At 38.9% G+C, this 21,448-nt stretch overlaps 1 protein-coding gene and 1 long non-coding RNA gene across 2 annotated transcripts; both read right to left on the bottom strand.

Annotated features, from left to right (window-relative positions):
• Positions 1-12,236: 12,236 nt before the first annotated feature.
• LOC131346678 (uncharacterized) lies at positions 12,237-14,857 on the bottom strand. Its single transcript, XM_058380250.1, has 2 exons — positions 14,764-14,857; positions 12,237-14,684 (listed from the first exon to the last, which is right to left on the bottom strand). The coding sequence occupies exon 2, from the start codon at positions 13,096-13,098 to the stop codon at positions 12,475-12,477; it is 624 nt and encodes a 207-aa protein (XP_058236233.1). The 5' UTR covers positions 13,099-14,684; positions 14,764-14,857; the 3' UTR covers positions 12,237-12,474.
• A 1,037-nt stretch (positions 14,858-15,894) lies between these two features.
• On the bottom strand, positions 15,895-20,629 carry LOC131346684 (uncharacterized). Its single transcript, XR_009203658.1, has 6 exons — positions 19,882-20,629; positions 18,541-19,689; positions 17,476-17,517; positions 17,124-17,197; positions 16,876-16,916; positions 15,895-16,058 (listed from the first exon to the last, which is right to left on the bottom strand). It is a non-coding gene; the product is annotated as an uncharacterized LOC131346684 (long non-coding RNA).
• Between the last annotated feature and the right edge of the window lie 819 nt (positions 20,630-21,448).

Below are 21,448 nucleotides of genomic sequence, written 5' to 3'. Positions count from 1 at the left end.
GTAGACATAACTGAATGTGTTATAAACATAGAGTTAGTTGATACTTAATGTTTGCACACTTGAAGCTCTCTGCAGGTACAGTGGCTGGGTAGGTAAGGAGATGAGATCTCGAGAGTGACTGAGGACAGAGTGACTGAGGTTACAATCTGGCTCATGGTATAGATCCCAATAATGCCCTACTGAAGAATCAAGAGAAGACAGACCAGCAACACAAAAAAACACACCAGAGTCAGAGGTGTTGGGCGAAGGGAAAGCTGCTACCTGGAAAAAACAGGGGGCAGCCGGTGACCAGAGAAGAAGGCCGGTTAGCCAAAGACGGGTAAGATCTCACTGGGTGGGACAACCTAAGGCAGGCACGGTCGTGCTGCTGGTCACCGGGTATGAAATGGAAACAACGAGGATTGCGTGTAACCAGGGGCATACCTGATGAGTAGGGTTGGGATCCAGGTAGGTATGAAATTGATTGGCAAATGTGAAGAGAGCGAGTGAGGTGGGCGATAGCAAGACTGAGAAGAACCACATGCAGTGGTACCTGCACGGAGCTTGGAGTACTTATTACTTTCCTTGACGAGTATATAATTGTTTACTAGCACCATGATAGTAGTGAAACACTGAAAACGAATCATACGAGTATGTATAATCCTGGTGCTGACTTATGTACGTATATAAGGCATGTATCCACATATCTGAACAAGTTGAGTGTGTTGTGACTTGAGTCACAAAAGGGGGGAATGTGGGAGATAATTTTGTAAATGAGAATATATGTATAAGGTATGTGTGAAATAATCAGGGGGACAGCAGAAGTGAGTTCTCAGGTAAAGTTTATTCGTTAGGTCGTTTGAGCTTAAGAACAATATAAGGTTTAACATGGCATGTTGGCCTGTCACGGGCCTTGCACACAGGCTGCAAGGGCTTTGAAGAACAAGTAGTTGTATCAATGATGTCAGTCTGGCAGGCTTTCTCTGCGGTACCAGGCTTTCCAAACTTGGACCAATCAATGGCAGAGACGCACCCTAGATTGTTGTGGTCAATCTTCGCTCCATTGGTACCTTGAGCGGTAGTGAGCTCATCATGAAGTAAACGCAGCGCGTGTTGGATGGCAATGGTGGTACCAGGCGAAATATCTAGAGAACATACGTGGAAGACAGCGGATAAATCAGAAAATCCGTGAGGTGTAAAAGTTAATAAAAGAAAGGGGTGTTGGCCCCTGAAGAACTGAGAACTTACCCATGCTGTCTCCTGAAGAAGAATGAGGTATTGGCGAGAGTGAGGCCAAAGACAATCCCACTGGTGGGGGCGGAAACGCCCAATTTTTAATATAATGATTCAGGAAAGTTTAATTATAATGGTATTCGAAAAGTTGTAAATCCAAAGATAATGGTGTAAAAAAAGAATCTAAAAGGTCAAAAAAAGAAAGATGGGTGGGATTGTCTAGGCAAAGAACCAGTGACGTGTTGCATTGGGAAGATAAGGGAAATGTATATAAAGGCTGTAGTTGGAGTTCCCCGGGTAGAGGTTGTTGGGACGTTCATGCGTGAGCATCTCAATTCTTGTATCAGCGCTGATTACAAAATAAAATCTCTTATCTGTATTCATCTAGTCTGCTTGATTGGCTTATTTAGTTTTGAGGCCGTACTAACTATGAGTCTCACTCAGACTGAGCTGTCGGGTCAGTGTGGAGCTGGAGTCAGATTTCAGTAGTGAGTACAGTAGATTTTATTCCACATACTCTTCCAGCATCTGGTCTTATGTAACCAATGGTACATAACATTTGGGGGAAAAGAAATAAACAGTCAAAAGTTAGTGATATTTCTCCCAAAAATGAAAATTCTGTTATCATCTCACCTCCAAACCCACAAGAAATTTATTTATTTTCAGAACACAAATGAAGACATTTTTAATGAAATCTGAGATTTCAGTCCTTCTGTTGAAAGTCTATTTCCCCAAAACTTGGAAACTTCAAAAAAATTCAAAAAAAGATTGTAAAATAAATTCATATGAATCAAGAAGTTTAATCAAGTCTTCTGAAAAGACATGATCGCTTTATCTGATAGATTTAATTAAGGTTTTATTCACATATAAATGCTAAACAACTAATATAAACAGAATCAATCATGTTTGTTCTTCTATTAACTAAAACTGAATGCTGGAAACATTGTTGGCTGATCGATGTTTATATGTGAATAAAAGCCTGTTCATTGATCTGTTCATCATATAACGTCATAATGACTTTTCAGAAGACTTGGATTAAACCGCTCCATTCATTTTGATTTATTTTTGATCTCTTTACAAATATTCTGAAGCATCAGAATTTTAGAGGAATAAACTCTTAACAGAGGGACATAAATCTTGCAGATATCATTTAAAAATATCTTAATTTGTGATCCAAAGATGAACGAAAGTCTTAAGGGCTTGGAAAGACAGTCAGTGATGACAGAATGTTCATTTTTGGGTGAACTGCCCCCTTTTTAGAAACATCAGTGCTCTTTTAATTGAACTACACTAACAATGTAGAAGTACAAAAAAAATTAAAAAAATTTAAAAAAATAAACTTGTTGAACATTACTGTAATGGGCGGACTGTAGCGGAATGACAGGCTCGAACAGAAGAAGTAGTTAAACCCCCGGAGGGGTACGTTTATTAAGGAACACAGAAAGGAAGAGTAGAAAAGGTGAGCAGAGAGACGCTCAGGAGCAAGGAATAGAAAGGAAGGGAACGAGTAGAGGTGAAACGCTAAGGAGAGTGCTAGTGATAGGGAGCGAAAAGAAAGGAGGTCAGAGTCTACGTCCGAGAGTCCACATGCAAGACCCTACCTCCGGGAGTCTGCATGCAAGCCTCTACATCCGAGATCAGACCCCAAAGAAGTGAAGGAGAGGAGATTAAGAGCGTGTGCATGGAAAACAAGGAGCAGGTACAATCAATTACACTCAGGAGAGTGAGTGTGCTGACGAGAGGTGGAGCCCGGCGCGCCTGTGACAATTACAGTATTAAAACATTTGGACTCATCACACAACTCATCACACTCCTGGAGATGGTCTTCTCTCCTGCTGTGCTCTAATGGCCCTCTTTCCACCCCTGTCTCTTGCCCCAGTGAACCATTTGGAGAGCCTTTTCTGCCTCTTTTTGGTTTACATCTTCAGTCATTGTGTTCTTTTTCAGTCCACCTGTAAAAGCAAATGCACATTAACATCTGAAATGTCCAGCTGTATATTATGGAAACACTTTATTTTTGGTGTCCCTGTTCCAGTGTCATTGTCCATTCAAGTACTCAGTGATAATAATGATGAAAATCTACTTACAGGGTAAAAGGTCAGTTTACCCCAAAATAAAAATGTGCGCGCGCTCTGACAAAAGAAAACGGCTCTTTTTAATACACGGTCTCATTATGCGCTGATTTAAATACAAATATAGTGTAATTAATGTAATTATCAGTCACACACAATAACTTAAACACATATACGTTTTTCTGTGCATGTGGAAAAAATCCGGCGAATCGCTGCCCTGTTATGAGCAGGACAGAGCTGACCACCGGGAATTCCCCTGGTTCACCTGATGACCACTCCGGGCCTGGTCTCACAACTGTCTGAAATTCACCCTAAATGACCTCGCCTCCGAAAGCAGCACTTTACTCTTCTAGATACCTGACCGGATACCTCAGAATTCAGAATTATGCTAATTGTGCTAATTATTATAAATTGGCGCTCCGTTCGTTCCTCATCAGCAGCTGGCTGTACGGTAAAGTCAAATTTACCTCAGGTTAAAAAATGGCGGCTAAACTTACACAGCCACAAAATACACAAGGGAAGCAGAAAATAAACAAAAATGTGTTCAAAGTCAGGAAACAAAAACCTCTACACATTACTATCAACACATATAACCATATTTTAATCCTCAGACACACTTAAGTGATTATAACTGTTTCACGCTTCTCCCAAACCCCCCACAGAAGAGTTATTAACATTAGTTTAACGGTTAAGTAATTTTAAAGATCATTTAAACTGTCAAAATAAAGTTCCCCACGCTTGAGACCACAGATAATAAAGATATATAATAAAGATATCTTTCGAAAATATGCATTTACCCGCTTATTCCGCTCCACATCCACGTCCTTCAGCCGCCTTCAACAGATGAAGTGATCTCCCTCCCACCTGTCACTCACTGGGTCTGGAAGAAACTGTATCCTTACGCCATGGCGGGATTTCCTCCACTTCGAATATTTAAAATCTTCACAGTTGTCATTTTAAATTTCCGCTTATTTTCAACTAAGATCACATGATACATGATATTATGATATAATGTTATAAGAAGAAATTCATAAGGAAACATTCAAAGCAGTAGGACTACTTTGTCAAGCGGAAGGTGTTGTCAGTTAGTGAGAAAATATACAATGGGACACTGGAAAATAATGCATTTTAATTTAAAAAGTAGCTATATCAAAAATCTGTGATATTCGTTGTTTTAAAGTGATTAGTAACCACATTTAATTATTTCAAAGCATTTAAAGGTATAAAGATGTATTTTAGGTGTGAAATCATTTTGCCCACTTAGATCCTATGAAGGTCCCATATTATCATACCCGTGTGTGACCCACATTGTGAAACCCACATGGGACCCACATAAATTGCCCATTTTCAGCCCATGCCCACATGGAGCCCATGCCGCCTGGATACAGCCCATATGGGGCCCACATATACATGTTGGCTAGGTAATTTGCAGTTTTTGATTGAACTGACAAATCTACTTTACCAAATACCTTTGTATTCTCTTTCTTTGCAAGAATAAATCAGTATTTAAGAAATAGGATCACGTATTGAAATAAAGTCCAAACAAATAAAACAAAATATAAGCAATCAACAAGTAATCAACTTTACATTAAACTGCAATCAGTAAATTCAACAATTGTTTCAATCAGTTTCAACACTCAGAATAACAATCTCTTGAGGAACTTGGATAAAAGTCTACCAGAAGAAATCCAACAGGACGTTACTAAATCCAACTATGCTTAAATGTCCATGAATGAGCACAAGAAAGCATAAGACCACTTTCGAAAATGTTCACATGACAAAGTTCCCTGAATGAAGGTTTATCAATAAAGAATCAATAAAGTTTATCAATAAGGTATCCAATTCTCCTCAAAAAGGCATTGTTTACCAGTGTTCTGATGAAAAAAATGAAAAGTTATGTACATCGCCACTTTTCTGTCTGGAACAAAAGATGCTCAATGTTGTCCTTCAGATGGAAGGGGAATGCTCCTAAAAACCTTTAGCTGTCCGCTATATCCAAATATGCTGCAGTGTCGGTGTTCTGTCGAGTTATGCTACCTATCCAGAAATACTACTTTCCAGTTTTGCTGGAAGTGTGACGACTGCCTATCATCCCCAAACCAATGGCCTGGATGAGAAAACCAATGACAACATAAAGCGGTAATTTCTTATCAAGCTTTAAGTAGAGCTTTGTTTCACAGGCTTGTCTTGTTCAACTTTTAACATTCCACCCTTGTGTTTCTTAGAGCGCTCACAAAATTGGACAGTGAGAAGCAGAACAACTGGGACGGCTACTTGGATGCTACGTTGTTTTCGTTGAGATCAAAGATGCACACCACTACAAAATATTCCCCATTTCTTTTGATGTATGGGAGGGAGACAGTTTTTCCCTCTGAGGTTCCTGTTGTCATGTCGGTCAGTTTGTTTCTGGAGTCCTTTAAAAACTACTTATAATGAACTTGACAAGATGAGTTCATTTTCTTGACCAGTCATCTGTATATACTTGGCTGTTAAAATGGAGCACATTTTCATTTTGGTTATTTCTTTGTGCATGAAATTTTCAGTTATTCATGCTTTTGCTTGTTTTTTTAGCTTTTCACTGTACTTCTTCCTGATAAGACAACTTGTGGTGCATTTCTGGACCAGAAAAAAAAGAATAACTGGGAACTAGTAAAAAAAAAAACAGCAGCAGAAAATATCACCAAGTCTCAGGAGAAACAAAAGCAGGCCTATGAAAAAAGAGTACAGAAGAAGTACAAAAATATGGTTTATCGTGTCGGAGATGAGGTGCTGCTGTTCAACATGAGGAAGCAGGGAAGGAAGGGAGGAAGAATCGAGCCTGATTTTTCCGGACGTTATGTCATTCAGGCAATACGTGGCAAGCTGGTTACATTGTCCAATTCTGAAGGGGTAACTTTGAAGAATAGGTACAATGTCAGCCACATCAAGCCTTACAGAAAAAGCCAAACTGAAAGTCCAGTCCACAGTCAACAATCACCCAAGATCCACAAAGAAAGCAAGATGAAGCCATTTTCTGATAGCCCACACTCACTGACCATGGGAGAGGATTTGGAAGGGCCTTCGGTTATTCATTATGCTCCCAAAAAAGACATTTAAATCCATGATGTCAGAATAGAGGTAAAAGCAAAATCACTACCTGAAAAGCCTGCATGCATCTGCCTTGAATATAATGCCTCTTGTTTAGTGTTTATTTAATCTATTGCATCTTAAAGCTGTTTGTTCATTTAGTCTTTATTCTGCCTGATTTTTAATGACACAGTCTCTAGAGAGTAGGCCAAGTTTACATCTCACTACATGTTGTAGAACTGTGCATATGATAAATAAACATCTTGAATGTTGAATGATCAACAGGATGCCTCAGCGAACGTAAAGGTATCTGCTGTATCTGCATCACACAATTGACTACACATAAATGCAGGACATTGTTCATATCACACTCTCCGGTGTTTAAAATAATTTATAATCACACTCTTTGCTGTCACCCAAATGAAGATGGGTTCCCTTTTGAGTCTGGTTCCTCTCAAGGTTTCTTCCTCATACCAACTAAGGGAGTTTTTCCTTGCTACAGTCGCCTCAGTCACCTCAGGCTTGCTCACTTGGGATAACATCTAGGACTGTTTGTCTGTTTATATGTTTGTTGTTTCTTATGTTGTTTCTTATGTATAGCTGCTTTGAGACAATGCTCTTTGCTAAAAGCACTATATAAATAAAATTGAATTGAATTGGCCATTTGTTCAGGTTTGTTTGCATGTTCAAACTGTGCATGTTGGCCTGTTGGCCATTTTGACAGGTTGGTCACTGCTTCTCAAATACAGTATATTGCCAAAAGTATGTGGATGATTCTTTAAATGAATAGATTTGGCCAGGTCTCATCATTGTATTGAAGGGGAATCTTAATTATGTACCATCCAAAGACATTCTAGGGACCTGTGTGCATCCAATTTTGTTAGATAAACTCTGTATTCGTTATATTTTTACATTAAAAGTTAAATATTAAAGAAGCACAAGTAAGTATGGTGTTCAGGTGTCCATGTACTTTTGGCAATAGAGTAACAGTAAAAAATCTCTGTTTTAACATTTATGTTGTGTTTTCAGTTCGAATGCTGTGGGATGCAGAAGATGACGGCCGGGTGGAAGCAGTTGTTGGACCTTACAAACTGTATGATTCGTCTTTTCGTACACTGTATGGGACCGAGTGGCTGGCTGATGATGTAAGAGACTAAATGTCAGTGGTGAAAATGTATTATAAGAAATCTAAAATTGTTTGTTAAATTTATTTTTGTACATCGCAGATTATTGATGCATACTTGCACATGCTCACTGAAAAGCAGCAGGCAAGTGGGAATTATATTTATGTAGCTTTTCTTAGATGTTTCTTATAATCCAGCATTATAAATTTACATTTTTTTTAAATACAGAAACTTGTTCACCATCTCAGTGCTGTTGTTGCAACTTCATTGTTTTCTGGACAATTCCAGACACTCAGAAAGTTTATTTAAATGTCACAGTTATTATCTATCAGTATTGATTATTAACAGCAATAATTAACAATAACCTGGTATTAAACAACCCAGTCTCATGCCATCACATGCAATAGTCACGTAATTTAATCTATTGATTCTTGCACACTGACAGGAATTGCCCATTATTTTCGTGACAGACAGCACAATTTTCAAACTAATTCACTTCTATGCGAATTGTCTTTTGTGCCTGTAACACGTTTGTTTCCTGTCACTCAGGACTCTGCAGTTTTTTGTTTTTCTCTCTTTTTTGTTAATTAACAGTTATATTATCAGCACGTTTCATCAAGATATTTTATTACGGATTTTGTTTCCTTACAGTAATTTAACTTATTTTTTTCAATGCCGTTTTTGTGTTTCAATGTGTTTCCGCCGATTATATTGCTGGTCAATACGTGTTTTTTAATGTTTTATTTATCAAGATATTTTATAGCGGATTTTGTTTCCTTACAGTAATTTTACTGTATGTATGTTAAAATTTTTTACTTATCCAATGTCATGTTCCGTGGGTTTGATCTGTAGTCTAACATTAGACTACACTACTTATGATTTGTGTGTTCCCAGTTGCCACGGTAATTACCCCAGCTAATGCCGGAAACATAAAAAAAAAAAAAAAAAAAAAACTTAGGAGGCGGTAATGCTCCATAAACTTTGGTGTAAACTAAGAAGACTGAAGAAGAAGAAGAAGAAGAAGAAGAAGAAGAAGAAGAAGAAGAAGAAGAAAAAGAAGAAGAAGAAGTCGGGAAAAACCCCGTCAAACTAGTGTCCAGGTAAGTTTGGTGGTTTAATAATAGCCGGCTGCATGAGTAGCTTAAACTTTTTTCTTTATAACTGATGCATTTTGTTGCATTAACATTACTTGCATTGTTTACTCGGTAGGGCAATTATTTAAAAAAACAAAAAATGTTTAAATTGGGCTAGCTGACAGGTTAGCTAAGCTAACACTAGCTTCTGTTAAATGAGCCAAAAGCTTAGCGTGAAGCAGGGTATCACAGTTTATAATCCTAAAACCTGGAATTCGGTTAGCATTTTTTGACGTCTGGTTCTCTGGTCCTAACGTGAAATAAGGTCTGTGGCCAACACAAGGTCAAGAGAGGTTAATGTTTTATTCTACAACATAAATTACACAAGGTAGTGTCTCACTGGTGATTTTTAAAAGCATTTACTTGACTTTAAAAAGGCGGTCGCTAGCAATTTGCTAAATTAGACTACAAACGTCATCAGACCTCACCTTGTTGTGTTAATACTCGCTTACTTGTAAACTATTCAAACTTACTATAAATATAAACATAGATAGCATAGATAACATTTCATAATGACACTGTTCTTTCTTATTCCCTTGCACATCCTGTTCCTGTCCAGTCAGCGAACTGCCTGCTATACTGCTGTTCTCTATAATCCAAAGGCACTTTTAAGAGCCATCATCTCCAAATTCTATCTTTTGCTGTCTGTATTTCAACCTCTCTCTCTCTCTCTCTCTCTCTCTCTCTCTCTCTCACACACATTTGCTCTCTCTCTCTCTCTTTCTCACTGCCCCTCCACCCCCCACTCCTGTCTGTAAATATTTTCTTCCCTATTCATTTTATCTCTCTGTTTATTTGTTGTATCTGGTTGTTTGTCTGTCTGTGTGTTTTTTTGTCAGTTTTTCTTTCTTGTACAATGGCCACAAAACATATCCTTGACCCCCTGGATCTTCACTACCAAGAGGGGAGATGCATGGCCATTGAAATAAAACTTGACCACATTCTAGCTGAAGCCAAGGTGAGGAATTTTTAAATACATTTATCATTCTTTATATAATTTTATATTTAGATGGATTACATATTAAAGATAAAAACAGATTATTGTGTGGTTAAGCACACCACAAAACCCCCCTTTTTTACAAAGATAAAGGTACAGGGCAAAAGGAGTCATTTGACAAGGGTGAATATTATGTAAGTCATGTGCTAATACTCTTCATACTCACTAGATCTCAACTCAGTAGAACATCTATGGCTGATTTTAGACCACATACTCATACAATCAAACATGGGAATACCTTTTGGAAGAATTAGGCTCCATTGCTCCAGGACAGTTATAAAGACTTGGACAAACCATGCCAACAATCATTTATATTGTTCAACACATTATTAACGTGAGCCCCATTCACAGTCTGTTTGATGTGGGGCTGTGTTACCCTAAATGCGATTCACTGTTCTGTGTGAAAGGCACAGAGGCAGACGGGGTCTTCAGAGTGGCATTAAAAGTGTGATACAGAAGTGTTTTATTTTCGATTTGTCACCCATATTCTGGTTTCTGTACCATAATATTTGTCTCAATATTTGTCTTGCCACTTTTCAACACAGAGATCAGCTGAGGAAAGAAAACGAGCACACACTGTAGGGGACCTCCACAGAAATCTAAAAGAGATTGTGTACAATGTGGCAAACCAAGGGGGAGGCGTGGAGGGCGACACAAAGCCTCAGCAATAGGTTGATATCCTATTTAAAATGTTTAGTGAATCAAGTGCCCAATCAGATTAGAGCACTGTCCTTGTCCAACAGCTTCTACATACAATGGTAGATCATAAAGATTTCAGTGGCACAACAGTAGAAGCATACATTTCATAAATTGTTATTCAGTACGTGTGAAGCAAAAAAATGCATCGATGTGTGATGCATGTATTTTTTAATGTACTGTTTAATAGTCACAAACCCCATGGCTGAATGCAACCTGTCATCCAGTGTGGCAGACCTGCTTCCTGTTCTCTCAAGATCACTAAATCCCCAAGAGAAATTTAAATCACATTGATTGTTTAAATCAAAATTATAATGTCTCATTACATTTATTGAGAAAAAAAACATGGAATACAACTGACAGCACATTACATAACCCAAGTTTTGAAATTATTATTATTAATACAGGGATCAAGAAAACAAAGTTGCAGATTCAGACCAGTCCCATGCTATGTCAGTGGTTCTTAATCCTTGTCCATAATTCCCACTGTCCCTGTTTTCCAACTATAATTGCCCTATCCAGTGCTGATTACTTGAACCAGGTGTTTCAATTAATCATGAGGCAGATAACCCCTGCTGTATGTGTATCTTTTACATCTAGTTTAACTGACATGTTGCTGTTGTTATCTAAATAGTCTCCTAGCTCAAGTACGACTCCATTTTTTTCACAGAAAAAAACATGGAGAGGCTCTCTGCTGTTTTGGCTTTGTGTCCTGCTGAGCCTCATAGAAGTTCTGCATCATCGTGGTCCTTTCAGCAGCAGAAAGCTTCTGAGTTCTGGAAAGCGGCAAGGCCATACAATCTAAAAAGTCTTTTGTAAACAGAGGATGTTGGTCATCCCTTGTGTTGCCTCTGTACTGAGCCTGCTTTTATCAGGTATGATTAATATTACATTTATTTATCAAAACTACCCAGAGTAGACAGGTTTGAGCATTAATGCTTAGTGACATACTATGTAGAATTACATATATGGTTTATTGGATTTGTGAAAGACTGGAGAACAAGTGGGAACTTATATGGATCCAGAAATATAGTTCTTCCTTACTATGAGATGTCAGTGATAAATATTGAGCCAGTAGACAATTCTGTACTAATAAAATCACTAACAAACTAATCTAACTAATAATTAGTTTAGTACAGTATGAGTTATTAACTTAAAATAATAATAATAATAATTAAGTTCAAATTATTTAAGTTAATAACAAATTCATTACTTAATTTTGGATTTCCTCCATAGGTGCAGAGAGTGTCTTCCTGAGGAGTGGTTCAGTGGAGACTGTGATGTCCTGCATCACAAAAAACAGCCTCTCCACAATAGGGATAGTGTGACTGATGGGTTTTTCAAAGCCATTTCTCCATCAACTCACATCATCAGAAGTGAGGATGGCTATATTACCCATGAACAAGGTATGATCTTATGAAACCCTGAGTGTTGCTGTTCATTTATACCTGCAGTTACAATAAATCTAGGTGACTTGCCTTTCGCCAACCATGAAAGTGTCAAACTGCTCCTGTGGAGGCACTAACTTCATTGTGTCACCAGGCAAACCAGTGATTTTAATTACCATAAATGGTAAAAACATTGCACTTTTAGAATTATAATTAGATTTGATCTTGTTGACATTTAAGTGCTGTCATTGTGCTTACAATTGCTGTAAGCAATGTCCACATGTTAGTTATTTACTGAAACAAAGATGGAAAGATGGATAGATTTTTTACATTGTTTACCTCCACAAGAAGTAATATCTTTTACATTCTTCTGACTAAGTGTTTTAGGAATGTTTGTGCTAAAAGTGTATTGATTATTTTTATTTTCATTTTTTTAATACCAAGGATGTTATGACTTGCATCAGCCACTATACATATTGTAAGGATGCACCGGAGGCAGGCTTAGCAGAATTCATAATGCAGATCTTTATTAAACAAAACGGCAGGCTAGAATCAGTATCGATGTGGCAGCGCAAAAGGGTCAAAACTGGGAAATCAAACATTAGGAAAAAAACGAAAACAAAGCCGAGAATCAAGAGACAGGCAAGGATCATACACGAAAATAGCAATCAGAGGCAAATAGCAAGGCTTGGTACGTAAACTACTAGAAAGAACAATACTTCGCAGCTAACAATAGACAGCATGCTGTTTATATAGCTGAGCAAGAACAAAGTCATAGCCAGAAAGTCAGTATTCGGGTGATGGTGCCCTCTGGTGTTCTGGCTCTGCATATGACGTTACAGAACCCCCTCCTCTAGGAACACCTCCAGGTGTTTGACAATGCGGGCGCCCCCGTGGGCACGGGGCAGGTCGGTTCAGGATGTTCAGGTGGAATTCTTCCGTAAAAGAGGGGTCAAGAATGTCCTGAGCATTGACCCAGCAGCGTTCTTCCGGGCCGTACCCCTCCCAGTCCACCAGATATTGAAGGCGTCCACATCGACAACGAGAGTCGAGAATCGTGCATACCTGATAAGCTAGAGAACCATCAATGTCCAACGGAGGGGGTGGTTCGGTGATAGTGGGGCTGAAGGTCTGAGGTTCGTGAATGGGCTTCAGTAAAGAGACATGGAAGGTGGGAGAAATGCGGTACATGGGGGGAAGCTCGAGGTGGAAAGAAACAGGGTTCACTTGGTGTAAGATTCGGAACGGGCCAATAAACTTGGGGCTCAGCTTATGACACGGGAGTTTCAGTCTTAGATTATTTGTAGAGAGCGATACTTTCAGCCCCACTTGGTAAGCAGGATGGGGGCGCCGACAACGGTTAGAGTGAATTTCCTGTTGTCGGATCGCCCTTTGGAGGCTCTCTCCCATACCTCTTGGCTACGTCTGGACCAGTCCTTGACTGTGGGCACATCTGAGGGTTCCCTGGACCAAGGGAACAGGGGAGGTTGGTAGCCCAGCACACACTGGAAGGGAGTTAAGCCGGTGGAGGTGTGGCGCAATGAGTTTTGGGCATACTCAGCCCAAGGGAGAAATTCACTCCAGCAGTGCTGTTCGCGGCTACAGTAAGTTCTTAGAAATCTTCCAATCTTTGATTAAGTCTCTCTGCTTGTCCATTAGACTGGGGATGATACCCAGAGCTGAGGCTGATAATGATTCCTAGACATTTACAAAACTCTGACCACACACGGGAGGTGAACTGTGGGCCATGATCAGAAACAATGTCCTCAGGTAGGCCATAGTGATGAAAAACTTCCTGGAAGATAACGGTAGCAGTTTCCATGGCAGTAGGTAGACCCTTCATGGGGATTAGCTTACCTGACTTGGATAACCTGCCGATCACTGTCGATTAAGTACCCTAGGAAAGCAACGGAAGAACGGTGAAACTCACATTTTTCTAGTTTGATGTATAGGCTGTGGTCAGTGAGGTGTTCAAGGACAGCACGAACATGAGAGATGTGTTGTTCATAGTTGGTGGAGTAAATAATGTCGTCATTATACGCAGTGACGAATTTATTTAGCATATCTCGGAATACTTCATTAATGAGTGATTGGAAGATGGCCGTGGTGTTCATAAGTCCATAAGGCATGACCATGTACTCAGTGTCCATGTGTTGTGTGAAATGCTGTCTTCCATTCGTCGCCCTCTCTTATCCAGATAAGATTATATGCACTGCGCAGGTCAAGCTTAGTGAAGATCTTGGCTCCTCGTAACTGTTTGAGTGAAGCAGACAAGAGGAAGTGGATAGGGATACCGAACTGTGATAGAATTCAGGCCTCTGTAATCAATGCAGGGTCAAAGACCTCCGTCCTTTTTTTCCACAAAGAAGAATCCTGCAGCAGCTGGTGACGTAGAGGGGCGAATGTATCCAGCCGCTAAGGCTTTTTCGATATATTCCTCCATAGCTTGTTTTTGGTGGAGAGATAAAGGATAAATGCAATTTTTTTGGAGGTGTGGTGTTAGGAAGGAGGTCAATAGCACAATCCCAGGGTTGATGCATTGGTAACTCGGCAGCCTTCTCTTTACTAAAGACCTCTTGGAAGTCCTGGTATTCTTTTGGGAGGGTGATTTGGAGAGATGCTGTTGGGCTTTTGATGGAGGTGGAAAGGCATGGACGGATCATCTTATCGAAAAAACAGTTCTCAGTGCAAAAGGGAGACCACTTTCTTAGTTCTCCATCCTTCCACGAGATATCCGGGTTAGGAAGTTGGAGCCAGGGAAGGCCTAGGATGACAGGGTTAGATGGGGAGGTAATGATGAAGATGCTTAGTTTTTCTCAATGAAATAATCCAATCTGAACTTCTATGACAGATGTGTGATGAGTTAGTAGGCCCTTCCCAATAGATTGATCGTCAATGGCGGTGACTCTTAGTGGTGGGATACATGGGATGGTGTCCGAGGTCTCGTACTAGATTGCGGTCAATCAGATTTACTGCAGCTCCGGAATCAATCAGCGCTGTGACAAGAAAGCGAGAATCATTATGCAAGAAGCTAACTGGCAGAGAAACTTTAGAAACCAGTCTCACGACCTCTACCTGGGAGGTGGCAGGCTTTTCGGGGCACTGGAAGATCCGGTGACCTGGTTGTCCGCAGTACAACTTTCAAATATGGAAAAAAATATGGAAATTTATTAACCTAAAATTATTAACCCTATACATTCACAAGCTCTGTGAATGTACTGGTTTTTCCTCAGTGTGCAGTATTTCATCAATATTTAATCATATTTATTTTATAATATTTAGTCACAATATGTATGGGATTTTTGAATGGTTTTTTTGTGGTTCGATGCCTGAAAAAGGGTGTGTGGTTAACTCAAGCTCAAGAAATCTAACGTTTTATTCTACTACATAAATATTAGTAAATGTCCCACCACGGATTTTTAAAAATATTTATGTATCTTAAAAAATGCAGTTGCTAGCAAGTGCCTAAATAAGACTACAAACGTCATCACAGAGCCATGTTGTATTGTTACTAACACACTGTAAACTATTTAAACTCAGGCTGTTCAGCCTGTAGATTTATCAACATATGATCACACTAAGAGGAAAGGGTTTATATATAATCCACTGAATAAAAGAGCTTGCTATATGATCTTGTGTGTGGTTTTGTATATATAAAACAATCATTCCATCACTTTTGGATTTTTAATGTAGCTTATGCAAAAGTTCAATAAGGAAGATCTTTTCCCACGCTGTCATTCAATTCATTTTCAATATCACCACTACACACTCATCCAAGGATCATTTGGATGAACTAATCAACTAACCTATGAACTAATCAGGCCTCAGCCCTTTAACTTCCTTGGTTATCTGTCACTGTGCCCCTCAGACCAATGTCTGCCCTCCCACCACTTCTCCATCTCCACCCCATCCGGGTCATAAGCCTCCATCAACCACCTGCATGCTCCAAGCCACCACCAGCATAGACTCCAGGGGTTCCATCACTATTGCTAATATCCTTTAGAAGCTTTTCACCAGAGTCTAAATACCAAATAAAAATATATATACCTGGCATGTTCACCTTCCATAACAAATCATTGCTTTAATTCACATTTAAAATAAAATGATGAACAGAGAAAATAAAAAGGGTAATATGTTATTTAACTTTTATTTGTTGTCTTTCACAAAGGTGCACAGAGCAGTGAAAATATATGAATTGCGCATATTTTAAACATCAACACTACATGTTAAAATGTGGTAAAAAAAAAATAAAAGTGTCACATTGCTGAAGTGCTTCTGAAAAGCTGTACTTTTTGAAGTCTACATATGATTTTTAACTAGGATTTAAAATTGATTCCTTTGGCTGCCAGGAATAAGCCCACTTCTTACCACTGAAAAAAAGATGGAATATAATTATTGTATTTTATTTTTTTATAAACCAAAACTTTTATAATTTAAGTATACACCATCAGCCATGACATTATGACCACTGACCAGTGAATGGGCACTTGAGCATCAGAACTACACCACGGAGCAATGGTGGTCTGGTCTGATGAATCACATTTTATTTGACAGCATGTGGATATAAAGTGTACAGGTTTGTTACCTATCTATGTAACACATGGTAAGAGGATGCATTATGGGAAGAATATAAGCTGGTGGAGGTAGTGTGATGCTTTGTGCAATGTTCCCGCGGTTCATGTGGCTGTTAGTTTGACATTAGTTTGGCACTGCTGTCTTTCAGCAGGATAATGCACCCAAGCACAAAGCAAAATTTGTTCAGATATGTTGTGAGTAATCCAACAAGACTTCTAAATACTGCCAGACACCACAGCACACTTTCAGAGCTTTTTTTTTTTTTTTTTTTTTTTTTAAAAAGAGTCCATGGCTTGATGGATCAGGGGTGTTGCAAAAGGGTGCCCTACACAATATTAGGTAGGTGGTCATAATGTTATGTTTGATCAGTGTAGTATTCCATCTGTGAAGAACCTTCACCAAACTGAAAAACTGGATATAGTAATGATATGAATTGCAACTACATTAAAGATAAATAATATTATTAATAACTATTATTATTATTATTATTATTATTATTATTATTATTATTATTATTATTATTATTATTAACAATGACAATAGATTATTCAGGTTTGTGTTCTGTAACATGGGACTTAGATCAATTAGAAAATCAAGTCAAATATAGCGTACCATTCTGGACAGGGCTCCCACTCAACCAAAACTTCTTTTCCCTGTCAAGAAAATGTAAAAAAATAAAATAAAAATAAATAGTGTTTGTGTTAATTTTTACTAATCAACAATATTTACAACATTTCATTACAGACATTTAATTAAAGTTGCAATTATTATTTTTTTTATTTCAAAAGAAACAAACATAAAAGCTAATCATCGTGATATGCACTGCCAGCACACTGAGAACTTCCTACATCCAACAGTACCTCCTACTTCCTCACTCTTTCTTTTAATTGTCTCCTGTTAGGGAAAGCCTCTAGGCGAGTGTGGTAGGAGCAATCTGTGAACATGAAATACACATTTTTTTAGATTATGAAAAAAGGAACAAACTTAAATATAACTATGAACAATTGTTATGAGGACAATGTTCATCAAAAGTTCAACTTGCACCATAGAGCCAAACTGCTCTGTTATAATGTGGTATGCATGCTACATGTACTGTACATATGGATGCTTGTATGCTATCACATAACTGCCGAGCCACAACTGGAACTGAAGCTTCCTCTACAACTTGGCATTCTGGTCGTCATATTAAATAAAGACTGGGGGAGTACTTACTCTTTTGTGCCGTTTTCTTCTCTGGCATATCCCTCGATGCCTCTGAAAGATAAGGATAAACATTGTCAGTACTGTATTGATAAATGTTTTTTATATGTCACGTTTCATTTATATTTTCTTTGTATGTGTAGTGTAGGACATTTAAATACAAATGACATTAATGTTACACTATGTGCTCAACACTTTTGCACAAATAAACAGTAACCGACAAGTACACACAATCTAACATGCCACATGGTTTGTTAACCAGATCCACCTAGGAAGTCACATCAGGAAACTTTCTGGAAAGAATAGACACTTTAAAAAGATGTTTGCAGGTGACTGGATAAGTCATATGCCAGTCAGCATCTATCACAAGGGAACTTGTAATAACCAATGAGATCAATAAGCCAATCAGATCACTTAATAGCCAGAGAGGAAACACCCCCCGATGCAGAGGATCTTTAAAAAAGTTAGCATGTAACAATTTCTGCCATCTTTGAGAGTAAATTATGGACATAAAATCTTCTTGTCATCCCGAATTAATTCAGTTCTGGTGGTGGTGCTAAATGATCCATGTTGATAGTGTTTCTGAAAATCTGATTCACAATACTATGATGAATATCCAACAAAAGTTATTTACATAACGGATTTCTTCTATTTTACACCAACCCTGTAGAGAAAGATGTGGTTTGGGGGGAAAAACACATTCATACCATTTTCAGCTTTAAGTCATTATTTAAAATACTGCCAGATTACATTATCCTATAAATATGGCAGTATGTATATTGAAATATGTATTGTACATGTACTAAAAAGTGTAAACACATGTACTGCATGTTTATTGTTATGGAGATTGATGTGTTATTGAGAAACACCTATAGGTTAGACTAGTTTTAAAAAAAACAGGTAAAATTATTAGTAATAGCATTTACAATGCTCTCTTTGCACAGCTGTTCTGATGAACCTGAACAGTTCATCAAACAACTGAAACAGTAGACCTGCTTTGGTTCAAGAAAACCTCTTTACCTGAGACACTGATAATCAAACATTATGGGTCCAAAAACTTTTAAATCACACAATTACCTTGCACATCCAGGGTGCTTGCCGACTCCATCTCCTCCAAAGTCTAACCTGGAGGACACGGAGCCTGCTCCATCTCCTCCAAGATGCCTGCCTGCTCCACCTGAGCTACTTGCTCCTGCACAGATTTGCCTGTCTCGCTTGCTCTGAGGTTGTGGCCATCTGCAGTACTTGCCCCTCAGTGTTCTTCTCTCCTTCCAGTTTGTCTGTGTCCTCCAGTGGTATCAGTCGTAATGTGACTATCTGATCATCATAGCCTGTTGAAACCTGGGTCCACCCTATGGAATTTCAGTGATATAAAACAGTAAGGTTATGAGGCCATGGTCATTAAACTATACCTGTTAAACCCAAAATAAACATTAATATACAGTATAATCCAGTTCTTTTCTTATGGCCACTTTAGTGAAATAATGATAGCAGCAAGATTACAATTAAAATAAAGCCATAAAGTACTGTTTCTTGGGAGACCAATTAGCTTATCAGATGTGATTTTTTGCTTGTATGGTGGCTCTAAACCATGAAGACTTTGCACATAGTTTTCATACAACCAAAACCAATGTTTGAGATTTGAATAAAAGAAGTTGGCTAATGATCATCTTGAAAAGAGTTTATTTCAAAAACTGAAAAGAGTCAAGGGTCTCCAAACTTTTTTCCACGGGGGGCCAGGTGCAAAAAGCTGTCTTGGGCCGCATGGCTGTAAGGAATATCTATCTATTTGATAACACCAGAGAAGAGAACAGGCAATGGAGTAGTTAAACCCCGGAAGGGGTATGTTTATTAACAACAAAATGCAGGTGGAAAAAGGGAGAGAGGAGAATACTCAGCTTGTCTGCGGAGACTGAGAACCGGAGCTGGAGGGAGATGATGCCGTGCACGGAGGAGAGTAGAGTAGGGAAGAGAGGCGATCGTGGAGGAGAAAGAAAAGGAGGCGGTAGTATTCGAGGCAACGCGGGAAATAGTGGAAGCTATAGCACAAAGGCTGCCCAACATCAGCGTGATATGGAGTCAATATCTAAACAAGACCAGACAGGGATGAAGTGAAGAGAGTGCTCTTAAATAGGTGAGTGGAGGTAATTAACTGACGAGGTGCAGGTGATCTGAATCAATACTCGGGAGAGTGAGGGCGCTGGTGAGGGGTTGGGTCCGGTGTGCCTGTGACAATATTAGACAAGCTAATTGATTATTGCCATTAATTTGTCCTTGTCTGCTTATATGTTAACTATGCTATTTTCTAAAAATGTTGTGTGTGTGCTAAATATATATTTATATATGCCCCAAGATAGTATATAAATTTTTAACCTAAGAATCATTACAATGTATTACTTTCAATATTTTTTTACTCACCATTAACTTATTAATGTAAACAGTGATGTTGTGCCTTGGATTTCAGAATTGTTGTCAAGTCTGGAGTAAGTCATGTAGTAGAGATATGAAGCAGATCACAGAGAGACAGTCAGACAGTCATCAGTCAGACTGGCTCACAGTGGACTCTTGTTCAGCGTCATCAATGAAAATGTTTGCTCACATATGTATGTGGAGCCAAACAGACTCATCATCCTTTGTGTGTGACACAATCTGGAGGTTTCCAAACTCTTGTCAAACTCGGACAGGGGAAGAATCTGGTGGCGGCTGCGAAGAGAATCATCGCACTGAAGTTCTATGAGTTCCAGCTGCACATTCTCTTGTACTTCTTCTACATTAACAGAGAAAGGGGTTGAGAACAGTTTGATGTCGTTATCAATAGCGGACAAGTCTTGAAAATGCTGATTAAATCCTGTGATTAGGGATGTGAGCACTGTCGAATTTTTTTCCATTTTCTCAGGGATGTTGGATCTGAAAAACTCGAGATGATTTCAGACAAACTAGGAAAATGCACAGCATTGCGGTCACTGATTTGTCTCTCAAAAAGTCTTACTGTAGCTTCACAGAAAAAGATTTCAAGTGCGCATACATTTCCGATATTAGCTGGTCCTTGCCTTGCAGGCTTTTATTCAGTGCGTTCAGGTGACTGGTCAAATCAACTAAAAAAGCAAGGTCTGCCAGCCAGTCAGGGTCATTGAGTTGATCAAGTGTCAGATTTTTTTCTTTCAAAAACTGGTCAATTTCAGACTGCAGCGAATAGAACCGCTGTAGAGCAGAGTCATGACTCAGCCACCGCACGTTAGAGTGATATATTACGTCACCATATTCTGCATCAATATCATATAGAAATGCCCGGAATTCTCTGTGGTTGAGAGCTCTTGAACGAATCAAGTTTATAGTTTTCACCACAGTGGTCATCACATCATCCATCTGGATGGCTTTGTCACAGAGCACTTCCTGGTGTATTTTCACAGCCTCACCTCCACTTTCGCGAACTTTGTTGCATACCATGGAAGCCATTCCATTCCGCTCGCCGATCATGGCCAGTGCTCCATCCGTTGTAATGCCACAGAGCTTGGCCCAAGGGAGATTCATGTTTTCAATCGCACATGATACAGCTTCAAAAAGATCTTTTCCCGTTGTTGTACTCCTAAGGCTCTTCATGTCAAGGAGCTCTTCTGAAATGCAAAAATCACTGTCCACACCTCGCAAAAAAATCAACAATTGTGCAGTATCTGGGGAATCAGTGCTGTCATCGCACACAATTGAGTAAAAATCAAACGTGGGTACTTTGTCTGTCACTTGTTCTTTTAGATTTGCTGACAAGTCTTCGATTCTCCGTCCGACTGTGTTTCTTGAAAGACTGAAGTTTTTAAAATCTTGCATCTTTTCTGGGCAAATTATAATGGCAACTATCATCAGACACTCCTTTATAAGTTCGCCTTCAGTGAAGGGTTTTCCGTGTCACGCTATTAGGTGAGCTACCTCATAACTAGCTAATGTAGAATTTTCCTGTGTTGTTTTTTTGTTGTTGTTGAGCTAGCAAGGC

This window comes from Hemibagrus wyckioides, linkage group LG26, assembly GCF_019097595.1.
Source record: "Hemibagrus wyckioides isolate EC202008001 linkage group LG26, SWU_Hwy_1.0, whole genome shotgun sequence".
NCBI lineage: Eukaryota > Metazoa > Chordata > Actinopteri > Siluriformes > Bagridae > Hemibagrus > Hemibagrus wyckioides.
The sequence above is the reverse complement of the archived record's forward strand: the minus strand, read 5'-3'. Positions and strand labels throughout refer to the sequence as shown.